The 26,729-nt window shown below is 40.2% G+C and overlaps 1 protein-coding gene across 3 annotated transcripts in view; it reads left to right on the top strand.

Moving 5' to 3' along the window:
• Window positions 1–26,431, top strand: part of ANAPC5 (anaphase promoting complex subunit 5) — a 38,599-nt gene extending 12,168 nt beyond the window's left edge. The window contains exons 6-18 of one of the 3 annotated variants that reach the window (XR_003794263.1): window positions 6,493–6,594; window positions 7,478–7,668; window positions 11,253–11,334; window positions 11,971–12,060; window positions 13,275–13,456; window positions 14,507–14,642; window positions 18,483–18,557; window positions 21,196–21,317; window positions 21,778–21,885; window positions 21,969–22,116; window positions 22,518–22,591; window positions 25,540–25,702; window positions 26,100–26,356. Coding sequence is in view for 2 of the 3 variants with exons in the window: in XM_029226817.1 (XP_029082650.1) it covers window positions 6,493–6,594; window positions 7,478–7,668; window positions 11,253–11,334; window positions 11,971–12,060; window positions 13,275–13,456; window positions 14,507–14,642; window positions 18,483–18,557; window positions 21,196–21,317; window positions 21,778–21,885; window positions 21,969–22,116; window positions 25,540–25,702; window positions 26,100–26,311 (1,611 nt within the window). In the remaining variant the exon portion in view is untranslated. Of the gene's footprint in view, window positions 1–6,492; window positions 6,595–7,477; window positions 7,669–11,252; window positions 11,335–11,970; window positions 12,061–13,274; window positions 13,457–14,506; window positions 14,643–18,482; window positions 18,558–21,195; window positions 21,318–21,777; window positions 21,886–21,968; window positions 22,117–22,517; window positions 22,592–25,539; window positions 25,703–26,099 lie in introns of all 3 variants that reach the window. The other 2 variants (XM_029226817.1, XM_029226832.1) reach the window with 2 other exon arrangements.
• Window positions 26,432–26,729: the final 298 nt, after the last annotated feature.

Raw genomic sequence — 26,729 nt, 5'->3', positions numbered from 1 at the left:
ACCCCAGACATTTCTTACTGGTGTTTTTGAGCCATACTTTTTCCTTTTTTTTGGTAATATAAGCTGGATGTTTTTCTCCCATGTTATTTTCAGCATAGAATTTTGATTTTTGCTCTACTTTTCTAGTTTTCCCTATTTTTGTTATTAATTTTCTTTCTGCAGAAAGATGTAATGTTTAGATCTAGATGCAGGTGATAGAATCACCCCTACAGATGAATATTAAACAGATTGAAAAACTCATCTAGACATTTGGTTAACTGTAGAGGAGAAAATAGACCTGGATCTTCACCTCATCTTTGCACCTCAGTACTTTACAGGTGGATTAAAGGCTTAACTATAAACATTTAAGGTTATAATTAGACCAGGAGGAACTACATATTAACTTTCTTTTTGAATTTCATTTATTTTTTTATATAGCAGGTTCTTATTAGTCATCCATTTTATACACATAAGTGTATACATGTCAATCCCAATCTCCCAATTCATCACACCACCCCTCCCACTCCGCCGCTTTCCCCCCTTGGTGTCCATACATTTGTTCTCTACATCTGTGTCTCAATTTCTGCCCTGCAAACTGGTTCATCTGTACCATTTTTCTAGGTTCCACATATATGTGTTAATATGCGATATTTGTTTTTCTCTTTCTGACTTACTTCACTCTGTATGACAGTCTCTAGAATAATCCATGTCTCTACAAATGACCCAGTTTCGTTCCGTTTTATGGCTGAGTAATATTCCATTGTATATATGTACCACATCTTCTTTATCCACTCGTCTGTCCATGGGCATTTAGGTTGCTTCCATGACCTGGCTATTGTAAATAGTGCTGCAATGAACATTGGGGTGCATGTGTCTTTTTGAATTATGGTTTTCTCTGGGTATATGCCCAGTAGTGGGATTGCTGGATCATATGGTAATTCTATTTTTAGTTTTTTAAAGAACCTCCATACTGTTCTCCATAGTGGCTGTATCAATTTACATTCCCACCAACAGTGCAAGAGGGTTCCCTTTTCTCCACACCCTCTGCAGCATTTGTTGTCTGTAGATTTTCTGATGATGCCCATTCTAACTGGTGTGAGGTGATACCTCATTGTAGTTTTGATTTGCATTTCTCTAATAATTAGTAATGTTGAGAAACTTTTCATGTGCTTCTTAGCCATCTATATGTCTTCTTTGGAGAAATGTCTATTTAGGTCTTCTGCCCATTTTTTGATTGGGTTGTTTGCTTTTTTAATGTTGAGCTGCATGAGCTGTTTATATATTTTGGAGATTAATCCTTTGTCTGTTGATTCGTTCACAAATATTTTCTCCCATTCTGAGGGTTGTCTTTTTGTCTTGTTTGTAGTTTCCTTTGCTTTGCAAAAGCTTTTAAGTTTCATTAGGTCCATTTGTTTATTTTTGTTTTTATTTCCATCTAGGAGGTGGATCAAAAAGATCTTGCTGTGATTTATGTCAAAGAGTGTTCTTCCTATGTTTTCCTCTAAGAGTTTAATAGTGTCCAGTCTTACATTTAGGTCTCTAATCCATTTTGAGTTTATTTTTCTGTATGGCGTTAGGAAGTGTTCTAATTTCATTCTTGTACATGTAGCTGTCCAGTTTTCCCAGCACCACTTATTGAAGAGACTGTCTTTTCTGCATTGTATATCCTTGCCTCCTTTGTCTTAGATTAGTTGACCACAGGTGCGTGGGTTTATCTCTGGGCTTTCTATCCTGTTCCATTGATCTATATTTCTGTTTTTGGGCTAGTACCATATTTTCTTGATTACTGTAGCTTTGTAGTATAGTCTGAAGTCAGGGAGTCTGATTCCTCCAGCTCTGTTTTTTTCCCTCAAGACTGCTTTGGCTATTCGGGGTCTTTTGTGTCTCCATACAAATTTTAAGATTATTTGTTCTAGTTCCGTAAAAAATGCCATTGGTAATTTGATAGGGATTGCATTGAATCTGTAGATTGCTTTGGGTAGTATAGTCATTTTCACAATATTGATTCTTCTAATCCAAGAACATGGTATATCTCTCCATCTGTTGGTATCGTCTTTAATTTCTTTCATCAGTGTCTTACAGTTTTCTGCATAGAGGTCTTTTGTCTCCCTAGGTAGGTTTATTCCTAGGTATTTTATTCTTTTTGTTGCAGTGGTAAATGGGAGTGTTTCCTTAATTTCTCTTTCAGATTTTTCATCATTAGTGTATAGGAATGCAAGAGATTTTTGTGCATTAATTTTGTATCCTGCAACTTTACCAAATTCATTGATTAGCTCTAGTAGTTTTATGGTGGCATCTTTAGGATTTTCTATGTATAGTATCATGTCATCTGCAAACAGTGACAGTTTTACTTCTTCTTTTCCAATTTGTATTCCTTTTTTTTCTTTTTCTTCTCTGATTGCCGTGGCTAGGACTTCCAAATCTATGTTGAATAATAGTGGTGAGAGTGGACATCCTTGTCTTGTTCCTGATCTTAGAGGAAATGCTTTCAGTTTTTCACAATTGAGAATGATGTTCTCTGTGGGTTTGTCATGTATGGCCTTTATTATGTTGAAGTAGGTTCTCTCTATGCCCACTTTCTGGAGAGTTTTTATCATAAATGGGTGTTGAATTTTGTCAAAAGTTTTTTCTGCATCTATTGAGATGATCATATGGTTTTTATTCTTCAGTTTGTTAATATGGTGTATCACATTGATTGATTTGTGTATATTGAAGAATCCTTGCATCTCTGGGATAAATCCCACTTGATCATGGTGTATGATCTTTTTAGTGTGTTGTTGGATTCTGTTTGCTAGTATTTTGTTGAGGATTTTTGCATCTATATTCATCAGTGATATTGGTCTGTAATTTTCTTTTTCTGTAGTACCTTTGTCTGGTTTTGGTATCAGGGTGATGGTGGCCTCATAGAATGTGTTTGGGAGTGTTCCTTCCTCCGCAGATTTTTGGAAGAGTTTGAGAAGGATGGGTGTTAGCTCTTCTCTAAATGTTTGGTAGAATTCACCTGTGAAGCCATCTGGTCCTGGACTTTTGTTTGTTGGAAGATTTTTAATCACAGTTTCAATTTCATTACTTGTGATTGGTCTGTTCATATTTTCTATTTCTTCCTGGTTCCATCTTGGAAGGTTATACTTTTTAAGAATTTGTCCATTTCTTCCAGGTTGTCCATTTTATTGGCATAGAGTTGCTTGTAGTAGTCTCTTAGGATGCTTTGTATTTCTGTGGCGTCTGTTGTAACTTCTCCTTTTTCATTTCTAATTTTATTGATTTGAGTCCTCTCCCTCTTTTTCTTGATGAGTCTGGCTAATGGTTTATCAGTTTTGTTTATTTTCTCAAAGAACCAGCTTTTAGTTTTATTGATCTTTGCTATTGTTTTCTTTGTTTCTATTTCATTTATTTCTGCTCTGATCTTTATGATTTCTTTCCTTCTGCTAACTTCGGGTTTTGTTTCTTTCTCTAGTTCATTTAGGTGTAAGGTTAGGTTGCTTATTTGAGATTTTTCTTGTTTCTTGAGGTAAGCTTGTATTAATATAAACTTCCATCTTAGAACTGCTTTTGCTGCATCCCATAGGTTTTGGATTGTCGTGTCTTCGTTATCATTTGTCTCTAGGTGTTTTTTGATTTCTTTAGTGATCTCTTGGTTATTTAGTAATGTATTGTTTAGCCTCCATGTGTTAGTGTGTTTTACGTTTTTTTCCCTGTAATTCATTTCTAATCTCATAGCGTTGTGGTCAGAAAAGATGCTTGATATGATTTCAATTTTCTTAAGTTTACCGAGGCTTGATTTGTGACCCAAGATGTGATCCATCCTGGAGAATGTTCCGTGCGTACTTGAGAAGAAAGTGTAATCTGCTGTTTTTGGATGGAATGTCCTATAAATATCAATTAAATCTATCTGGTCTATTGTGTCATTTAAAGCTTGTGTTTCCTTATTAATTTTCTGTTTGGATGATCTGTCCATTGGTGTAAGTGAGGTGTTAAAATCCCCCACTATTATTGTGCTACTGTCGATTTCCTCTTTTATAGCTGTTAGCAGTTTCCTTATGTATTGAGGTGCTTTTATGTTGGGTGCATATATATTTATAATTGTTATATCTTCTTCTTGGATTGATCCCTTGATCATTATGTAGTGTCTCCTTCCTTGTCTCTTGTAACATTCTTTATTTTAAAGTCTATTTTATCTGATATGAGGATTGCTACTCCAGCTTTCTTTTGATTTCCATTTGCATGGAATATCTTTTTCCATCCCCTCACTTTCAGTCTGTATGTGTCCCTAGGTCTGAAGTGGGTCTCTTGTAGACAGCATATATATGGGTCTTGTTTTTGTATCCATTCAGCAAGCCTGTGTCTTTTAGTTGGAGCATTTAATCCATTCACATTTAAGGTAGTTATTAATATGTATGTTCCTATTACCATTTTTTAAATTGTTTTGGGTTTGTTTTTGTAGGTCCTTTTCTTCTCTTGTGTTTCCCACTTAGAGAAGTTCCTTTAGCATTTGTTGTAGAGCTGGTTTGGTGGTGCTGAATTCTCTTAGCTTTTCCTTATCTGTAAAGCTTCTGATTTCTGCATCGAATCTGAATGAGATCCTTGCTGGGTAGAGTAATCTTGGTTGTAGGTTCTTCCCTTTCATCACTTTAAGTATGTCATGCTACTCCCTTCTGGCTTGTAGAGTTTCTGCTGAGAAATCAGCTGTTAACCTTATGGGAGTTCCCTTGTATGTTATTTGTTGTTTTTCCCTTGCTGCTTTCAATAATTTTTCTTTGTCTTTAATTTTTGCCAATTTGATTAATACGTGTCTTGGTGTGTTTCTCCTTGGGTTTATGCTGTGTGGAACTTTCTGCACTTCCTGGACTTGGGTGGCTATTTCCTTTCCCATGTTAGGGAAATTTTCAACTATAATCTCTTCACATATTTTCTTGGGTCCTTTCTCTCTCTCTTCTCCTTCTGGGACCCCTATAATGAGAATGTTGTTGTGTTTAATGTTGTCCCAGAGGTCCCTTAGGCTGTCTTCATTTCTTCTCATTTTTTCTTTCTTTATTCTGTTCCACAGCAGTGAATTCCACCATTCTGTCTTCCAGGTCACTTATCCGTTTTTCTGCCTCAGTTATTCTGCTATTGATTCCTTCTAGTGTCTTTTTCATTTCAGTTATTGTGTGTTCATCTCTGTTTGTTTGTTCTTTAATTCTTCTAGATCTTTGTTAAACACTTCCTGCATCTTCTCGATCTTTGCCTCCATTCCTTTTCCGAGGTCCTGGATCTTCTTCACTATCATTATTCTGAATTCTTTTTCTGGAAGGTTGCCTATCTCTACTTCAGTTAGTTGTTTTCCTGGGGTTTTATCTTGTTCCTTCATCTGGTACATAGCCCTCTGCCTTTTCATCCTGTCCATCCCTCTGTGAATGTTACATATTAACTTTTAACTGATCTGTGGGTGGGGAAGGACTTTCTAAACAGAAAAGCTGTGGAAGAAAACACGTAGGAGATCATTTGATTTTTCAGCATAAAAATGAAAAACATCTACATGTCAGTACATGTTCTAACAAAATTAAAACTCAAACAACAAAACGGGAAAAAAAGTTGCAATACGTATGACAAAGGGTTAATACTTTTGCTTAAAAAATTGTAGTTTCAAAGCCCATTTGATGATGAGACAAATTTATAATATATTATTACATGAAAAAAGCAGGTAATAAAATGATGTATTCTAACTTTGTTAAAAAAGTATGCATATATATATGTATAAACACATACATACACACACACACACACACACACACACACACACACACACAGGAAAAAGACTGGAATGAGATACACTGACAAAAAAATAGTGTTATTTCTGGGTGGAAGGATTACAGATGATTTTTGTTTTCTTCTGTATGCTTTTCCATATTTTTGGAATCTTCTATAATGATATAATGAATTCAAATATGATTAGAAATTATTATTCATAAAGAAAAATTTGTCTAGCTAAAATTGAAGAGTCCATAACCCAGTTAAGTACTAATCATTAATTTAGAAGTCATTTTCTACATATTTTATGTAATCATTGCTGGTACCATCCATATGAAACAGATAACCAGGAGTAGGGCAAGTGTGCATCTCCCTTTGCCAGGCTGGAGATACATACTTCCTGCCTTAAAGGCACTTACAGTCTGGGGGTGGGGTCAGCTGGTACTTTTAGTATAATTTGATAAGTACTGCAGGAAGGGTTAGTGCAGGGCGCTTGTGGGAGCATGTCGGTACTTACAGGACTTTATCTAGTTTAGAAGGTGATAGAAGCAGGTGGCTGAAATCTAAACTGGGCCCTGAAGACTGAGCAGGAGTTTGCATGGAAGACTATGTGGATGGGTTGTTGGGAAGCTTAGAATTCCAGGAAGAGGAAACAGTGTTCTGCATGGTCAAGAGGAGAGTGTAGGTGCAGAAAAAAAAGTAACTAGATGATGCTATTTAGTATACATGTCCATATGTTTATTGGCCATTTCTTTCTACTGAGTTGTCATTTTTAAATTTCAGGCTTCTTTGTTAAAGAATGATGAGACTAAAGCCCTCACTCCAGCTTCCTTGCAGAAAGAGTTGAACAACTTGTTGAAATTTAATCCTGATTTTGCTGAAGCGGTGAGTCTTTTCCAGAATTTGTTGCTAAGTTGGAAAGCAGGGACAAGACTGTTCTTCCTATTGAGTAGTCGTGCAAATGAGGATTGGCTGAATGACACAAGTTCTTGGAAAGAAATCATGTTGTTGGCACGTAAAGGACTCAGCCTAGGTTGCAAAGCTTTCCCTCCCACCTCTACCCCTACTGGCCCGGGGGGATTTCTTTCTCTAGTTGCTGCGAGCGGGGGCTACTCTTTGTTGTGGTGCGTGGACTTCTCATTGTGGTGGCTTCTCTTGTTGCAGAGCACGGGCTCTAGATGCGTGGGCTTCATTAGTTGCGGCATGCAGGCTCAGTAGTTGTGGCTCGTGGGCTCTAGAGCGCAGGCTCAGTAGTTGTGGTGCATGGGCTTAGTTGCTCTGTGGCATGTGGGATCCTCCCGGGCCAGGGCTTGAACCCGTGTCCCCTGCATTGGGAGGCGGATTCTTAACCACTGCGCCACCAGGGAAGCTCTGAATTCAAGTTTTAAGATCTTTAGTTTTGTACTCACACTGTTCCTTAATGCCTGAGCTAGGTGATTCCCCCTCCATCCTCACGTATCACCCATGGATCCTAATATAACCAGTGGCATAGTGGATGAATATTTAGGATAAAACTCTGACACAAATTCTAATGGAATTCCCTTTTTTCGTTTGGGTACACCTTCTGGGGGGAAAGTGTACCCAAACCAGCTAATGTACCTTAAGCCTATTTAATCCTGCCTGTGGAGAAAAGATTAAGCTAAACTGTGACCATCTTGTTAAAATGGTAGGGGATACACAGGTGTTTGCAGCCAGTGGACCTCTCTGAATTAATATTACACAAGAGGAAGCAGAGCATTTAAAATATGTTGATTGTTTCTTGTTTTAGCACTACCTCAGCTACTTAAACAACCTCCGGGTCCAAGATGTTTTCAGTTCAACACACAGCCTCCTTCATTATTTTGACCGCCTGATTCTTACTGGAGCCGAAAGCAAAAGTAATGGGGAAGAGGGCTATGGCCGGAGCTTGAGATACGCTGCTCTGAACCTGGCTGCCCTGCACTGCCGCTTTGGTCACTAGTAAGTTTGTAGACTTTTGTTCATGCGGAAATTGAAGAAATTATCTCTCAAATGTTAATTGAGATGTATTTTCTTTTTAATATGCTGTATTAAAAAAAAGAAGAAGAAGGAAAAGGAGAAAAGAAAGAGCCTGTTCAACCTGGAATTGTCAATAACTTCTAAAGAAGGAAGGTTTTTGCAGTGAACAGAAGTTAACGAAAACCTTCTGCCTAAAGAGTCTGCCCCCTGGTGTCACTATTTAGCATTACCATCCAAGTACACGGCCTCTTTCTTTCTTTACTTCTAAGAATAACGGCCACTGAATTAAAAGGAAATTAGGTCATTAGGCCAGAGATTCCCAACAGGATTTTTCAGAGGTAATAATGGGGATGTAAAAGTTATTTTCAGTATTTCAAAAAGCCAAAAGGAAGTTGTATCTTTACTGCATAAAAGACTGCGTGGCTTACCGAACGTCACGTTTGTGCTTTTGGTTGGAATTCAGGCAGCTCAGTGTGTGACAATGACTTATGCCATTGCTAAGATATGCCTGTGATTTTAATAAATGAAAATAGGAAATTGATCAGTTATTATTTAGTAAAGAGTTAAGATAAAAACTTTCAAAATATGGAGGCTATTTTGGAAATAATGAAATAATGTGAATAATGGTGAAAAGGTAGGAAATTACTAATTGAAAGAGTCTCTCTGCCTCCCCTGTGGCTTTTTCCCATTTAAGAAAAATATGGTTTCTGCCACAGGCATCTTTGAATAGAGACTAGAGTGTGTTAATGGAAGTATAGTGTTCCAAGTTCAAGAATTGAGACTTCTACCCCTTGCTCTATGGCCCAGGCAACAACCAGGAAATTCTATTAACTTCTGGTTGTCACATTTTAAAAGGGACATAGACAAGCTGGAGCTTGTGGGGGGGACAGTCTCACTGGAGGCATTCAAAGCCATGTCGTATAAATAGTGTGGGAAGGATGTGAGAATGTTTAGCCTGGAAAAGAAATGATTTAGCCAAGCATGTGTTTGACATCTTCCTGTAGTGAAGGTCATGTGAAAAGGGCTTAGATTGATCGAGGGTGTGACTACTAGAGAAGATAGGGAGCTGGTAAGTGCAAGTTAAAGGGCAAAACATTTTTGCTCCTTATAAGGAGGAGGTTTCCTTGTATGGAACCCTCTGAGAAAGGTGTCAGCAGAGTGCTCATGTGTGCAGCAAGGGTGACATTAAGGCAATCCAAGTGTCAGATTGATACTTGAACCAAAAAATGTTTAAGGCTACTCTGAACTTCATGATTTTGTGAGATTCCATATTATCTTTTAAGAGTCAACTTCTTTTTTTCTGCCCAGCTTTAATAACCTCTTTGATCAGGGTCTTTCATGTTTTATGTACTCATAATAAATAGCAGCACCATTTGTAATATTTGCCAGTAACCTATCTCTGTGTTACACACAACTTGCCCTGGGGTTTGGAAATTTGTATGCAGTCTGCTAGATACAAGTAATTAATCTGTTGATGAATTTCTCTATATTTACATATTATCAGTGGATAGGCAGCTAACTGTATGGAATTAATTACTAATTAATATCTGATTTACTCAACTCCAGGCTTCTTTATTTTTAGTCCTGGAGCTATGGGCTTGTATAAATCTTTCTCACTTAGCTAATAGGATTGTGGAGATTTCTTGAAAATCTTTGTAGTTGCTTATTGAGCATCTACTATGTACTAGGCACTGTTCTAGGTGCTGGGGATCAGGAGTGAAAAAAAAGAGGAAAAAAAATACCCCTGTTCTCATGGAGCTTACAGTGGGGGAGATAAATAATAAAGAGCACTAAACATAATTATAATGAATCAGGTAGTGATAGGTCAGGATAAGAGATCAGAGAGTGATGATGGGGAGTACTGTTGTTTTCATAAGTAGCACTCTTCTTCCAGATATACACACAAATCACTTATTTGTCAATTTGTCAATTTCTGTTTAAATAGTAAGGTAGCAACTCGGCCCTCCCTTACCTCTATTAACTTAATATTTGAATAGAGATTTAAAGGAATTGAGGGAGTGAGTAATCTGTGCATTATCTGAAGAAAGAGTGTCCTTATTAGCTAGAACAGCAAGTTCAAAGGCCCTGAGGCATGTTACTTGGCATGTTTGAGGAGGAGCAAGTAGTGTGGTTAGAGTGCTGTAGTAAGGGGGGATAGAGGAGGACGAGGTTGTAGAGGTGGCAGGGGTCAGAGAGTGTAGGGTCCTGTAGGCCCAAGTAAGGACTTTGGCTTTTACACTGAATGACATAGGAAGCTGTTGTTTAGAGGCTACAGATCTTTCTGCTCTGGCATTTTGCGAACGGTAGACAGCCAGTGCATTTCAGACCTTACAACCAGTTTGCCTCTTGCTCTTTTACTGAAAATTTTTATCAGAGGCTTTTCTGATTAGCAGCAATGGAAAACCATAGGTTCTTTAAGGATTTGCCAGAAACTTTGAAGTTTCTGTGTTGGTAATCTACCTTTTCTTCCTACCTGAGAAAAATAGTCTTTCTTTAGTCCTGTTTTAGCATACTATCTATACAGTTCTCCCAAAAGCCTTTTTTCTAAATGTAACATTATTTGTTTGGTCATCAGATGTTCAACAAAATTAAATAAACTGATATTTATTGAGGGCCTGTGTGTAAAGATATGCTTCCTGCTTTCAAATAGCTTATATTCTGGTGCCTCTCAGCGTTAAAAGGGATTTAAAAGAAATGTAAAATAGGTAAAAATGTATCTGGTTTCTTTATTCAAACAGGTAATTATTGAGGAAGAATTCAGCTGTTAATTGATTGTGTGAGGCTATTGCTCGTGTTGATAGAAAATTTGACATAAATTTTTCCCTATGTAAGTGCTACCCATAGAATTCCTCATTCTTTTTTGAGATCCTCAGTGATCCAGTATTTATAGAACTTCTGTGCCCTCTGCAGGTTGAAGAAATAAAACTAACACAGATTAAATAAATAGAGGGTGGTGCACAGTAGTATTTAATTAAGCACCGCAAGCAGGTAGCATTTCTGTGGGCTTTTTCAGAAGCGAAGGCCCAGTGGGGCCAGGAACAGTTGGCTGAGTTTCCACAGAAGTTGCGAGGTTGGGGGACACGTCCCGGAGGGAGGGGAACCACATGAGCAGAAAGAAGACATCTCAGAAGGGAAAATCCTCAAAATACTTTTAAAAACTAGTATTGAAAAAATTATAGAAGTATCAGATCCCATAGTTAAAAAAAATTTTCAAATGATGCAGAAGCGAAGGCAGTGGAAAGTAAAATCTTACATCCTCTCCTTGTCCCTCCACTCAGCAGTAGACAACTAAAAAAAAAATCTTAGGAGCTGGGATGAAGAAAAGCCATTCTTTCATGTCCGTTTTAGTAGAAGTCCACCTTAGAAGGGACGTGTTCTGTATCTCCACTGTTACTGTTTCTTACTGCTGGGGGAGGGGAGTGCCTCTGGGGGAATAAGCCCATGGTTTCAACTTCCAACCCAGAGGCCTGCACGCTGGTGAATTACCGTACAGATGACTTCCTGTTACTGTTGCTTGTACATGTTTGTGGTTGTTAATGAGTTATTAATGTTCAGTCTGTCATTAGTCAACAGGCAGAGCTTGCCCTGCAGGAGGCGATTAGGATTGCCCAGGAGTCCAACGATCATGTGTGTCTCCAGCATTGCTTGGTGAGGCCACCTTCCTGTCTTGGAAGTTCTGCCCTTGGGTTGAGTTGGCCTTCGAAAGGTCCCGTTTGAATTGGGAGGTCCTCAGCAGTGATGGGAAACTAGTTAGGTGGTCAGGGAAATTCAGGAAAGGCAACCCATGTTTATTAATATTTCTTAATTCTTGATGTCCATTTTACTTTGGAGGCATTTCTTGTCTACAAGTTTTAATGCAGCTTGCCATGCAAAACTGCTGCATCAAGTGTTGGCATTAACAAAGGTGTTTGCAATACTGGTAACTGGGTAAGACCTGGTCCTGTCAAAGCATCATCACCAAGCACAAGTAGAACACAGACTTCAGCAACCACCTGAGAATTTCACTTTCTCAGTTACAGGCCATATGGGGGCTTCATGCTTTTTTTCCTGGAACATTTGCCACTCACTGCTCTCAGAGGTGAAGAAGATAAATGGCTTGATTATTTCAGTCTGATGGTTTTAATGTGTTTGATGGGTTTCATTTAGGTTTATAATTTGTGAAAGTGTATTTTAGAGGGTTTATCTTGTCTGTTGTTAATTTGTTCTTACAACCATGCTGATGCTTTCAACAGAACATTAGCCATTATTATTGTTATGATACATTTTGATGACTTCTCTTGCCAGAGCTGGCTTTATGTGCTGGGACAGAAGAGATCTGATAGCTATGTTCTTCTAGAACATTCTGTGAAGAAAGCTGTACATTTTGGGTTACCGGTAAGGCTCATCTTTCTGTGAGATTGTTTAAACAAATGGTATGGTTTTATTCTTGGTAGTTTCATGTGACCTTAATTATTAAACCACTAAATTCTCTTGATGGGTTTCTCTCTGCTCCCTTTATCCTAATAACATCTGTGAAAGTTCCATTTATCAACTTGATGGGATCTTTGTTTAGTTTATTATCAACACTAACTTACACATATTTATTTAGAAAATTTTTAGGGAGGGCTTATTTTTAAACCAGGGATTGGCAAACTCTACAGCCCATGGGCCAGATCTGGCTCACTGCCTGCTTATGTATGGCCCTCAAGCTAAGAATGGGTTTTACATTTTTAAATAGTTGGGGAAAAAAAACAAAGAAGAATATGCGACATAGACCAACTGTGGCCTGCAAAACCTAAATTATTTACTATCTGGCCCTTTACAGAACAAGTTTGCTGATCCTTATTTGAAATAATAAACAAAGCCAGGAACCAGTAAACCTGACAAGCAGATTTGTCCTTTCTCATTTTGAGTAACAGGGAAGGACCTGAATTATATTCCTCGATGACAAATACTGAGGGGCATTGAAGGGGCATAGTCTCTACACATGAAAATAGTAATGACTGTTAGAATCTAGATTACTATTGCTCAAAGAACCTTATTCTGTCTAAAATAAATTAAAAAATAAATGATAGACTTCTTAAGCATAATTTTTGTTACCGATTTAAGTGGACTTTTTTTGGTTGAGCTTTCATCCTTGAAAATTATACCAGAAGTTAATGAAAAGATAATTATGCTCATAATAGGCAGCCTTTCTTAATCTCCTACCACATAATGTGCCCAGCACTGTTTGATATATACTATTTAATTTTAATCCTTAAAATAATTCTTTATGATGGGTGTGATGCCCATTTTACAGATGGGCTTGTCTAAGAAGCTAAGTGACTGGCCCCAGGTCACATGGTAAATGGCAGAGGCAGTGCTTAAGTCCAAATCCATTTAATTTCAAAGCCCTGGCTCTTCCCATTGTACTATTACCCTCTCTTCCATCCCCAGTTTTTCAGGAACATATCGCATACGGGTCAGGGTCAGGCTTACAGGTACTTTCTTTTTAAATAGTGCTATCATTGTGCATGTGCTGAAATGAAATATGCCAAATTTCTGAAGAGCAAAACAAAATTTTGTCACGTAATCTCTATCATGAGTCGTGCGTATGTCTGTCCCCTTAGTACCTCGCCTCTCTGGGAATACAGTCCCTAGTTCAGCAGAGAGCTTTTGCTGGGAAGACCGCAAACAAACTTATGGATGCACTAAAGGACTCCGACCTCCTGCACTGGAAACACAGCTTGTCAGAGCTCATCGACATCAGCATCGCACAGAAAACAGCCATCTGGAGACTCTACGGCCGCAGGTGGGTCTTCAAGGCTATGAGGGCACGAATCCTTTTATAGATGAGCAGAAGCCAGCAAACGGGTTCTGTGAAGGCCAAATGGATGGAGGTTGTTTGTACAGGGGATTAAAGAAAGCGCTTTAGAATTTTAAAACATTTTCTACTTTGCACAGACTTTGCAAAGATTTTTCCTATGTGCATTTTTATTTACTCCTCCCAACAGCTCTGGGAGGTAACTGGGGGGTGATCTCCATTCCAGGATGCATAGGACAAGGTTCACAAATCTGATCTGCCCCAGGTCACAAACGAATTAACAAGTGACAGAGCCCAGACTCAAGCCCAGGTCCTCTGACTCCAAGCACCATGCCCCTGCACTCTGAGATGGGAACCTCTCTTCCTGTTGGCCAGGAGGCATGGGCCACAGTCACTCAAGCCGAGCACTCCCTTAACCCAAAAGCTGCTATGTAAAGAAAGTTGCTTCCCTGTTACCCAGGATGTATTCTCTGGACTGTCTCCAGCTTTGTGTGTAATTCCCATTTAGCCTCCTGTAGCTCGGAAGTAAACTTCTGAACCAGATTTTTAATCCTGGAGCTACCTCACCTAGACAATATGCTGTTTCTAGGAATTCAGTCATGAAAGGAAGTGCCTATTTTATCAGTCTTATTTTTGTACTTGAAATAATTTTTGGCACGATGTGGCCTGAAACAGCTGCAGACACTAGCCACTGCTTCCACTGTCAGAGCAGCCGGTGCCAGGATCGCATCAGGTCTGAATTTACCCGTGAAAACTAATTAACATACTGTGACCACAGGCAAAATTAGAGGCAGTGGGGCGGTCTGGAGCTTGGAGCTCCCAATTGTGCCGTAACCACTACGTTTTCTTTGGGGCTGCACATCCAGGATGCTTTTCTGCTCTCCTCGTCCCGAGGACAGGAGAACTGGCTTTGGGAGGCAGCTGCTCCCCGGAAGCCAGAGCCTGCTTCCTCCTGTTTCCACCCAAGGTAACTGTAGGGTGTGGCTGAGGGCAGCCTGTGTCTCTTGACTGACGGGGCTTCCTGTGTCTCCTCCCCAGCACCATGGCCCTGCAGCAAGCCCAGCTGCTGCTGAGCATGAACAGCCTAGAGTCGGTGAACGCAGGCGTGCAGCAGAACAACACGGAATCGTTTGCCGTGGCGCTGGGCCACCTCGCCGAGCTGCACGCGGAGCAGGTGGGCAGGTGGCCGGGCCCTGTGCTTCTGGAGCCATGTAGGCCCCGCCATTTCTGTCCTCTAGTGCTTGAGAAAAGCACTGGACGGGTCTGGTTGGATGCAAGTGGTTGGAAGGGTGAAATCCCACCAGTAGAAATGGACTGGGTGTGGAGTCTGCAAGGTTTGTTGAACTTGGGATCTCTTTCGGCATCAGGGAAGAGAGTGAGAGGTCAGCTGTTTCTATGTACCAAATGGAATAAAAAGGAGTCTTTGAAATTTAGGGTAGTAGAGCTGTGTATGTTTGTGGGAAAGGGAAGAACATAATAAGAGTACAGCTAAGATGACAGTAGCCAAGGTTAGTTGTACATTTGTCCTGTGCCGGGCCCTATGCTTAGCGATTTACATGTATCATCTTCCTGATTCCTTACAGTAGCCTCGTAAGGTCAGCTTTATCATCACCCCTATTTCACAGAAAAGAAACTGAGCTCCAGGGAGCTAAATCCCATACCCACAGCCAGTAAATGTCAGTGTCAGATCTTCAACCCAAGTCTGATTGACTCCAAAGAAAGACAGTTGGAATAGGGCATTACCTTTACTTACAGCCCAAGTAGTTTCACACGATTCTCTTTATAGGGGATTGATTAAAGGGTCTCTCACGATGCTCTAGGCTTCCTTTCCCCTTTGCTCAAAAGTATCTTCTTCCATGGGAAAAGGTCAGGGAAAGCTCTTACCTAAAGCCCTCTAACTAACTGCTGCCTTGCTGTAAGCACATTTCCTTGATCGTGTTATTTTCTCCACCTCTTTGTGGTATAATAATGATCGTTAGGTTGCATCTGTAACACTCAGTATTCCTTAATCTGCATCCTAAAATCTTTGAGTGGTTTCCACCCCTTTCAGAAGTCTATAAATACCTCCCTCTACTAGACATACTTTAGCATTTTACAATCCTCTAAGTGGTTGTGTAAACAAAGGGCATGGATGGGCTCTGGCTGATGGCGTCTGCCTGCACCTCCATCAGCTGCTCTCCTCCTGTGTCTGGGAAGCGGCGCCCGAGCTCTCTGACATTAAAACAGCAGACCAGCTGCTCTTGCTGTTTGCTTTCCTCCAGGAATGTTGCACATTAATCACTTTCTTGGTCTTTCTTCCCCCCTCGTAATGGTTCTGGAACCTCTTTAACGTGGATTCTTTTCCTCTGCTGGTGGCTTGGTTAAGTGGAGAGTTTGTAATAAATGAGTCAGTGAACATTCAGTTAGGTATTTGGTACGAGCCTCACGTTGACTTTTTTCCCCAACAACTTTATTGAGATAGAATTCACATGCCATACAATCCACCCATTTAAAGTGTCCCCTTGTGACTTTTTCAAGTAGGATTCTCCCCACTGACCCCAAGCTTAAAGAGTGGAATAACTTCCCTTTGGTTCTCTTTGAGTGATGTAGGGTAGAAATTATTTCTTCATCTCCTGGAATGGAGAACCGCTTTACAAAAATCTGGTCTTGGCTCAATTCTTTAGCCTTAGCTTTCTCCAAGTTCAGTTGTTAATAGTTCTGTGATTTTTTCTGGGGGTAATACCATGCTCTTTGGGTCTGTATTAATCTTTCCATCTCCGGGCTTATGTGAAAGACCTGCTGACGCCATTGTTGCCTGGCTCCAGTGGATGTGCTAGGAGACCTCTAATTGTACAGCTAGAAGACAGTCAGTGGCCACTTTATTTCAATTCAGTCTCTTTCCCCACCTCTTCTCAACCTGCCTTAGAAAGACTTTTCTAGTGTCAGAACATTGACCATGTAGATAAACCCACTGAGCTGATGACTGTCGCATTTTCAATTATACAGGTTAGACTTAACACCTATGAAATTAAGCTTGGCCAACTGCGGAGAAGGCAGTTTTATCATGAATTTCTATTTGCTCTTTTATTTCCTTTGTGTTGTGCTTCCAGTTGTGTCCTGAAACTGATCTCTAGATAAACTGGATGCTGCACTTCGTTGTGGTAGTGACTGGGGCTTGGGTGAACCTAGAAGGAAGTTATGGGGTCTGAACTGCTGTTTGTGAGCTGCCTCCTGCAGCCCAGAGGAAGTGCTAAGAGATCCGGCCCCCTTTACTCTTTCTGCGTAACTCTGGTTCATCGTGTCACATTCCTCTCCCAGCCTCAGGAAATGGCAGGTCACAATAGGAATGTTTTGGGGGAGTGCTGCCGTGGGCACTGTTCTCTCTACTTGGCCTGAAGGTTTGACAGCCATCTAGATCCACACGCCCAACTCCGTATGGTAGTCATGAAAATAATTGGCAAGACTGGCCAGTTAAAATCACAAGAATAAAAAGATTAATGATCTTTTATTATAATTCAGTATACTTTCGACTTAATTCACTTCAAATAGAAGTTCACCTGTGGTCTAACTGAGCTTCTATATAGACTGAAGATATACTACCTGATCAAAGGATAGGGACAAATTGAAAAGCTTTTGGGGGCTTAATAAGATAGACATTCTAGCAATATAAGAGTGTAAAAAAGACATGAACATGTATTCACAGAAAAAACATAAATGATTATAAAACATGAAAAAATTTCAATCTAGTCATTAAAGGAATTCAAATTAACACAGTGAAATAACCCGTTTCATCAAACAAATAGGCAAAGAAGCTTAAATATCAGGGGAGGAGAAAGGTGTAGAATGCTGGTATAAGAGTACTTGGTATGGGCTTCCCTGGTGGCGCAGTGGTTGAGAGTCCGCCTGCCGATGCAGGGGACACGGCTTCGTGTCCCGGTCCGGGAAGATCCCACATGCCGCGGAGCGGCTGGGCCCGTGAGCCATGGCCGCTGAGCCTGCGCGTCCGGAGCCTGTGCTCCGCAACGGGAGAGGCCACAACAGTGAGAGGCCCGCGTACCGCAAAAAAAAAAAAAAAAAAAAAGTACTTGGTACATTTCTGTATGGTAATTTAGTAATATACCTATCAAAAAGCTTAAAAGTGTCTACCATTTAGCCCAGCAATTTTACTTCTAAGGTATTATCCTAAGGAAATAATTGGACAAGTATGCAAAGATGTATCCACCAAGATAATCATTCTAGCGTTTTTAAAATGGAAAAAATTGGAAACAATCAAAATATCCCAAACTAGGCGATTTTTTTTTTTTGGCGTACGCGGGCCTCTCGCTGTTGTGGCCTCTCCCGTTGCGGAGCACAGGCTCCGGACAGGCAGGCTCAGCGGCTATGGCTCACGGGCCCAGCCACTCTGCGGCGTGTGGGATCTTCCCGGACCGGGGCACGAGCCCGTGTCCCCTGCATCGGCAGGTGGACTCTCAACCACTGCGCCACCAGGGAAGCCCGGAGATTATTTTGATTGGACTATAATTTATTCACCTAATAAAATACTGTGATGTATAGATTTGTATTTGTTGACACTGGAAAGAGTCATTCATTCAAAAAATATTTATTGAGTACCTACCATGTGGTAAATAGGCAGTTTACAAAAATGGTATGTATACCTATTTTTGGAATACTTATATGTTTTATATTCATGTGAATATGAGAAGTTCAGAAGGATATGTGCCGAGAAATTACTGTGATTATCTTTGGTGGGATTAAAAGTAATTTGCCTTTTTCTCATTGTTCACATGTGTTTCGTAAGTTTTTTTCCTAGAGTGAACATGTATTACAGGTGTAATTAAAAAAAATTTTTTTTAATGTACAAGTGAAATACATTAGAGCCTAAAAAAAATGGCCCCTTGATATTTGACAGTCTCTGCCTAGGGTCGTCAGGCTGCTGCACCAAGAACAGGTGAGTCATACTCATGTCCTGTGAGTGGGATAGCAGGTGTGGTGTCAGCACGGGTGTGCTAAAAAAAATCGTGGCTTTCTATTTTAGGGCTGTTTCGCTGCAGCTTCGGAAGTGTTAAAGCACTTGAAGGAGCGATTCCCACCTAACAGTCAGCATGCCCAGGTAACCTGCCTTTTGTGTGTCATCGATTTATTTTTTTTACTTATTTATTTTTTTGCGGTACGCGGGCCTCCCACTGTTGTGGCCTCTCCCGTTGCGGAGCACAGGCTCCGGACGCGCAGGCTCAGCGGCCATGGCTCACGGGCCCAGCTGCTCCGCGGCACGTGGGATCTTCCTGGACCGGGGCACGAACCCGCGTCCCCTGCATCGGCAGGCGGACTCTCAACCACTGCGCCACCAGGGAAGCCCTCATCGATTTATTTTTGAAAATACCATTTTTACTGTATTATTGTCAAAATAGGGTATTTTAGAGTCTCCCCTCAGCCTCTCGTGTCTTGGTTCCTTTCTGTGACATCTGTGCTTTGAGGTCAACATAGGAAACTCTGCAAAATGCGTTCCAGAAGGCTGAGGAATAAACTCTGAGAAAAGGTCAAAGTAGGGTACTTTTTTCATTCCTGTCTTCGTGGTTTTAAATTAGTATTCCCTATACCTCTAACTGTATGGGAATAAGCAAAGAAATCGTCAGTGTCCTTTGATAGATCAAGAATTAGGTCTCCGTTTTGTTACTCTGTTTTCTCCTACTTGGCAGCTCTAACCTTTTCCTCCCGGAATTGAATAACCTTTTGGCAAGATGTATGCAGAGGGAATGAACTTTATAAAGCAGTCCTAGGCACTCTGTTCCTTGTTGCACCAATTTCCATCTCTGATGGGGCCAAGAAAACTATTACGAGGGGCCTCTTTCTCTTCCTCCCTTTACCAAGTTTAGTATTAATTAAATTAGGGAATTTGAAATCATGAGAGACCATGGCCTGGGAATCTCCTACTGTTGGTCCCTGAGCCGGGGGTGGGGGGGCTTCTGTTCACATGGGTTGCTGGCCCCACCTCATTAGATATGGTGTGAATGCCCGTCTGCTTATGAGCTGTGCTGGGATCTCACTGCTGCTGGCTGTGATCTGAATTCGGAGTACCCAGACGGAAAGGTGGTAAGCAAACAAAATAGAAGCTAGTACCCAAGGATGCTGTGGGGAAAAAGAATTAAGCGTGGTTCTGTGGTAGTGCTAATGTGATGGAGCGGTTTCGGTTACTGTTCTAGGCACTTTTTAAGAAGGTGCACAGTAAAAAGAAAAAAAGACACAATTTAACTCACATTCTAGAAGAAACATGTATGGCTGATAAAGAGATGAAAAGATGCTCAGCCTGACAATTGATCAAGGGGCATACGAATGAAAAAATAAGGAGGTATTTCATACCCATCAGACTGGCCAGAAGTAACATATCTGACACCACCAATTGTTGGTGAAGGTGTGGAGCAATGAGTCATGTCATACACCGCCGGCAGGGAGTGTAAACTGGTGTGACCCATCTGGAGAACAAATGGGCACTGTGTTAAGGAGAAGGTGCACATGTCCTACAGCCCAGCTTTCCCACGGCTTGCTGTATACCCAGGGTAACTGTTGCACAGCACAGGGGGTGATGTAGGGGAGTGTTTGCTGCAGCACTGTTCAGAAGAGTGAGAAACTGGAAGTGCCTAAATACCCATCAACATGAGAATAGATAAGTTGTTGCATATTCATACAATTGAAAACTATTCATCAGTGAAAAGGAATGAACTAGAACTACTTGTATTAACACGTGTAAGCCTCCCCAAAATAATGTTGAGCTTAAAAGCAAGTTGTCAAAGGATGCATACAGTATGATACTATTTATTTTTACAAAGTTTAAAAACATGTAAGCTCATACTATATATTGGTTTTTTTTCATACTATATATTGTTTAAGGATAAGTAAATATTTTGTAAAAGTATAAAAACATGATTGGGGGGACTTCCCCGGTGGTCCAGTGGTTAAGACTCCTCACTTCCAATGCAGGGGGTGTGGGTTCAATCCCTGGTCGGGGAACTAAGATCCCACATGCCGTGCGGTAAATAAATGAATGAATGAATAATCAATCGTCATAGATCACTCATTAAAAAAAATTCTTAAAAAAAAATGGGAATGATAAACAACAAATCACATGCTTCCTTTGAAAACAGAAAGAGGAGAATGGAATTTGCAAAGTACCTCAATAATGTGCAATAGTATCCAAAGCAAGTAAAGCAAAATGTTGTGATCTGACAAAGTTGATGGTTGCGATACATGTTTTGTTATTTTATTCTTAGTGCTTTTCCACAGACTTGAAATATTTAAAAAAAATTTTTTTAACCTCAAAAAAAAAAGTGTGTGAATTGTAAGGATATTTGTTAAGCAAGCGAAAATACTTTTATATTTCTGTTGAATAATGAGGTGAACATCTGCCATTCTGTTCTTTGTTTTTCTTTTGGCTGCGTGCGGGCTTTCTCTAGTTGCGGGGAGTGGGGACTACTCTTCGTTGTGGTGCGCGGGCTTCTCCTTGCGATGGGTGGCTTCTCTTGTTGTGGAGCACAGGCTCTAGGTGCGCGGGCTTTAGTAGTTGTGGCTCGCGGGCTCTAGAGCACAGGCTCAGTAGTTGTGGTGCATGGGCTTAGTTGCTCTGTGGCATGTGGGATCTTCCCGGACCAGGGCTCGACCCCGTGTCCCCTGCATTGGCAGGCGGATTCTTAACCACTGCGCCACCAGGGAAGCCCCTGCCATTCTGTTCTTAACTGTGTTTTTTTTCTTACTAGTTATGGATGCTGTGTGATCAAAAAATACAGTTTGACAGAGCAATGAATGATGGCAAATATCATTTGGCTGATTCAATTGTTACAGGAATCACAGCTCTTAATAGCATAGAGGGTGTATACAGGTAAGAAATTTTGAAAATTCCAACCCCAGAATGAAGTAGTTCTCAAATGGCTTTATTCTTATTTGTTTTGTGTGTGACTTAATTGATTAGCTTAGGAAAAAAACCTTTTTTTTCTATTTATTACCTATTTATTACAGACCATTAGAAAATACAAATAAACAAAATGGAGAAAGTTAAGTAGTACCCAGAGATAATCACTAACATGCTATCTATAATTCCAGACTTTTTTCTTGTGTGCATGTATGTGTGTGTGTGCACACATGTGCTCACACACACACACATACACACAATTTTTTTTTCTCTTTTAAGAAAAATTATATCAGACACAGTTATTCCCCTTGGGAGGTTACAATTACAGTCTAATTGGGGAAATAGAGATTCTAAACCTGAAAGTGACTCTACTTACAACCCTTGCAAAACATCAACATAACCATTTGTGTTTATTTTGTTTCTGTGTCAGAAAAGCAATTGTACTACAAGCTCAGAACCAAATGTCAGAGGCGCACAAGCTTTTACAAAAATTGTTGATTCATTGTCAGAAAATCAGGAATACAGAAATGGTGATCAGGTAAGGCAGGGCTTTTGTGCATCTCACCTAGGTGGTACTTTGTGCTGGTTATTGTCATCCCATGTCTTCCTCTTTGTGGGCAGTGTCCTGCTGTCTGTGGCAGAGCTGTACTGGCGATCTTCCTCCCCTACCATCGCGCTGCCTGTGCTCCTGCAGGCTCTGGCTCTCTCCAAGGAGTACCGGTTGCAGCATTTGGCCTCTGAAACAGTGCTGAACTTGGCTTTTGCCCAGGTAAGCTGATCTCTGTTTTTATAGCACATATTTGTGCTCAAGAACTGGTGAGTCTGTTACTACTCTTTGGTTTTGAAAAGGATAGTAATGAGCTTTTGCTTCTTAATATTGAAATCTGGGAAGGTAGTGTCACTGTGCAAGCCTTCCATGGAAGTCTGGAGTTGTGAACTTGGTGACAAGCTGACACCTCCCAGTGGTACTGGCTTTACCGAGCTGTGTATTTACTAAGGAGGATGTGCCTCTTCATTGAGGACTTTTGCATCATATTAATGACTTAGCTGGCCCAGAGCTGTGCTTGATTTAACAAGAGAATGAATAAGGAAATGAGGAAGTCATGTGTTCATTGAAAGGTTTTGGAAGTTAAATTGTATTTTATGTTTGTTTTCTGTCTCCCCCTGTAGAATGTAAAGACCATGAGAGAAGGGACTGTTTTTTCCCTGCTATATCCTGTGGTACCTAATAGGATCCACACATAGTAGGTTTTTAATAAATATTTATTGAATGAATGAATTTTGAACTTACTGGAGGAATTTACTAACTAAAGCAGAGGTTCCCCAAACCATGCATCAGCACTGTTGGGGAGATGTAAAAAATATCTGCATATCTGGCCTTGCCTCAAACCTACAGAGTCAGAATCTCTAGGGGAGGAGCCTAGGAGTCTATTTTCCTTACCAGCTTCCCCAGTGATTTTTTTTTCTTAATTAAGATAAAATTCACATAACATAAAATTTACCATTTAAAAGTATACAGTTCAGGGCTTCCCTGGTGGCGCAGTGGTTGAGAGTCCGCCTGCCGATGCAGGGGACACGGGTTTGTGCCCTGTCTGGGAAGATCCCACATGCCGCGGAGCGGCTGGGCCCATGAGCCATGGCCGCTGAGCCTGCGCTCCGCAGCGGGAGAGGCCACAACAGTGAGAGGCCCACATACCGCAAAACACACACACACACACACACACACACACAAAGTATACAGTTCAGTGGTTTTTAGAATATTTACATTATTTTGCAAACATCACCACTGTCTAATTCCAGAATATTTTCACCACACCAAATAGAAAGCCCAGACCCATTATTTCTAAAGCAGTCATTCCCCACTTCCCTCCCTCCAGCCCTGGCAACCGCTAGTCTATTTTCTGTCTCTATGGGTTTGCCTGTTCTGGATATTTCATATAAATGGGATCACACAGTGTGCGGCCTTTGTGTCTGGCTTCTTCGCTTAGCATCATGTTTTCAGGATTGATTCATGTTGTGGCATGTGTCAGTCAGTTCTAGATTCCTTCTAATGGAATACTGTTCCATCGGATGGATACACTACATTTTGTTTATCCATTCATAAGTTGATGGACATTTGGGTTGTTCCCACCTTTTGACTATTATAAATAGCTCTTAACATTGATGTACAAGTTTTTTTCTGGATATATGTTTTCATTTCTCTTGGGTATACTTAACAGTGGGATTGCTGGGTCATATAGTTCTTTGTTTAACTTTTTGTGGAACCACCAAACTGTTTTCCACTGCGGCTATACCATCTCATATTCTCACCAGCAATGTATGAAGGTTCCACTTTCTCTATATCTTTGCCAGCACTTGTTATTTTCCATTTTATTAGTGTGAAGTTATATCTCATTGTGTTTTTGATTTGCATTTCCCTAATAAGTAATAATATGGAGCATCTTTTCATGTGAGTACTGGCCATTTGTGTATGTTCCTGGAGAAATGTCCAAGTCCTTTACCCGTTTTTAAATTGGGTTGTCTAATTTTAGTTTTCAGTTGTAAGAGTTTTTATATATTCTGGTTGCTAGACGCTTATCACATATATGATTTGCAAATATTTTGTCCCATTCTCTGGGTTGTCTTTTCACTTTCTTTTTTTTTTTTTTTTTTGCGGTACACGGGCCCCTCACTGCTGTGGCCTCTCCCGTTGCGGAGCACAGGCTCCGGACACGCAGGCTCAGCGGCCATGGCTCACGGGCCCAGCCGCTATGTGGCATGTGGGATCTTCCCAGACCAGGGCACGAACCCGTGTCCCCTGCATCGGCAGGTGGACTCTCAACCACTGCACCACCAGGGAAGCCCCAGAGATTCTTTTATTTTTTAATGTTTGCTTTTACAGCTATAAATTTTCTTCTGAGCACCGTATCCTATAGGTTTTCACTGCATCCCATAAGTTTTGGTATGTTGTGTTTTTGTTTGTCTCAAGGTATTTTCTAATTTCCCTTGTGATTTCTTCTTTGACACTTTGACTATTTACGAGTGTGTTGTTTAATTTCCACATATTTGTGAATTTTTCAGATTCCCTTTTATTACTGTTTTCTAATTTAACTTCACGTGGTCAGAGAAGATATTTTGTATGATTTAAACCTTTTAAAATATGAGTGTTATTTTGTGGCATAACATATGGTCTATCCTGGGAGATGTTCCATGTACAGTTGAGAAGAATATGTGTTCTGCTGTTGTTGGGCTAGTTGGTTTATAGTCTTGCTCAAGTCTTCTATTTCCTTGCTGATCTTCTGTTAAGTTTCTATCCACTATTGAAAGTAGAGTATTGAACTCTGAAACTATTATTGTTGAACTATTTCTCCCTTCAGTTCTGTCAGTTTTTGCTTCATATATTTTGGGGTTCTGTTGTTTGGTGTATATATGTTTATAATTGTTGTATCTTCTTGATGAATTGGCCCTTTATCAGTATATAATGTCCTTCTTTGTCTCTTATTACAGTTTTTGACTTAAAGTCTATTTTGTCTGATATTAGTATAATCAGTCCAGCTCTCTTTTGGTTACTGTTTGCATGGAATATCTTTTTTTACTATCCTTTTACTTTCAGCCTATTTATGTCTTTTAATCTAAAGTGAGTCTCTTATAGATAACATATAGTTGTATCATGTTTGCAAAAATCTGTTCTGCCAATCTCTTCCTTTTAATTGAAGAGTTTAAGCCATTTACATTTAATTTAATTATGGATTTGAAAGGATTTACTTCTATTTTGCTATATTTTTCTATATGTCTTACATCTTTTCTTGTTCCTCCATTACTGTTTATTTTCTGTTAAATGGATGTTTCTAGTGTACCCTTGTTTATTTTACTATATATTTTTGAATTTTTTTAAAGTGGTTCCTTTTCTCCTAGTGATTCTTATACAGCTAGTTCAACCTTTTTGAATCATCAATGTAAAAGATTTTTGTAAAGACAGAAACCTTTCTATAATGTAAATAACTACTCCCTCCCTTATCTATTGTAGCCTGAAACCGATTGTCACACATTATGTTTTCTAAGAGTGTGGTGCACATTAAAGATAGTACATGTCAGGGAGAAAGTAAGCCAGACATTGCCATTCAGAAGAGAAGAGCCAGAAATGAAGCCCTTCCTGTAGTCGGCAGTGGGTGTGGGTGTGGGTGTGTATAGCACCATGATGTTTCTTTTTCAGCTCATCCTTGGAATCCCAGAACAGGCCTTAAGTCTTCTCCATATGGCCATTGAGCCCATCTTGGCTGACGGGGCTGTCCTGGACAAAGGCCGTGCCATGTTCTTGGTGGCCAAGTGCCAGGTGGCTTCAGCAGCTTCCTATGAGCCACTGAAGAAAGCAGCAGGTAGGAAACCATACAAAGATTGTTAGGTAATACTATTACAGAAAACTTGTAAAGAAGAAGAAAAGACATTAAACTTGGGACAGTATTTAAGTTTTGAGTGTTCACAAATATATGTTATAATTTCATGCAGCATTTAAAGTGCTTTCACTTGCATACTTGCATGAAGGTTGAGGGCAAGTGAATTGTTATTTTAACCCTACAGAACTAGGTGTGAGGCTGGAAATCAGTACTAAAGACTTAGTGGTGTTTTTTTGTTTGTCTGTTTGTTTCTTCTCAAAGAGTAGAATGTAAAAGTTTCTGGTATATGTTAAATCAATAAAAATAGATATTAAGCTTTGAAAACGATATGTGAAGCATTGAGTTAAATATGTGTGGTATTTTCCCCATTTTCCATCAGTTCTTGAGGCCGCCATTGAGAACCTCAGTGAAGCCAAGAACTATTTTGCAAAGGTCGACTGCAAAGAGCAGATCAGAGACGTCGTTTACTTCCAGGCCAGACTCTACCACACCCTGGGAAAGACCCAGGAGAGGAACCGGTGTGCGATGCTCTTCCGGCAGCTGCATCAGGACCTGCCCTTTCATGGGGTGCCCTTGATAAATCTTCTCTAGTGAGAACATCCCCACTGGACCACTGTGCAGAGTAGATGATTTTGGACTTGTTCATACTCCCTCCCTCCATATAAATGATGTATTTGATATCTGTCTTATCAATAAACTGCATTCTGATTAGTTTGTCTTATTTTGTTGCTAAAATATACATATTTGTTTTTTGTTTTCCCTTTTCTTTCTTTTGATAGCAAAGGATACCAACATTTTGTTAATAAGTGGCTGGTTTATTAATAACTTAGTGCAAGTGTTAAAGATTATGTTCTCTCTGGGCAAAGTTGCCAATATCTTATTAGCAATTGTGCACACTCTCCACCAGTGTGTAAATTCATTTTGCACCTATGCTCAGACAGGAGCTCTTTCGGGTATTGGTAGATCTCTCGAGGGGGTTGGTGCAGGTTTTTTGGAGGCTTGGATTTTC

This window comes from Monodon monoceros, unplaced genomic scaffold (assembly GCF_005190385.1).
Source record: "Monodon monoceros isolate NGI ecotype Baffin Bay Population unplaced genomic scaffold, NGI_Narwhal_1 Super_Scaffold_1, whole genome shotgun sequence".
NCBI lineage: Eukaryota > Metazoa > Chordata > Mammalia > Artiodactyla > Monodontidae > Monodon > Monodon monoceros.
Note: the sequence above shows the minus strand (reverse complement) of the source record. Positions and strands in the feature narration are given on the sequence as shown.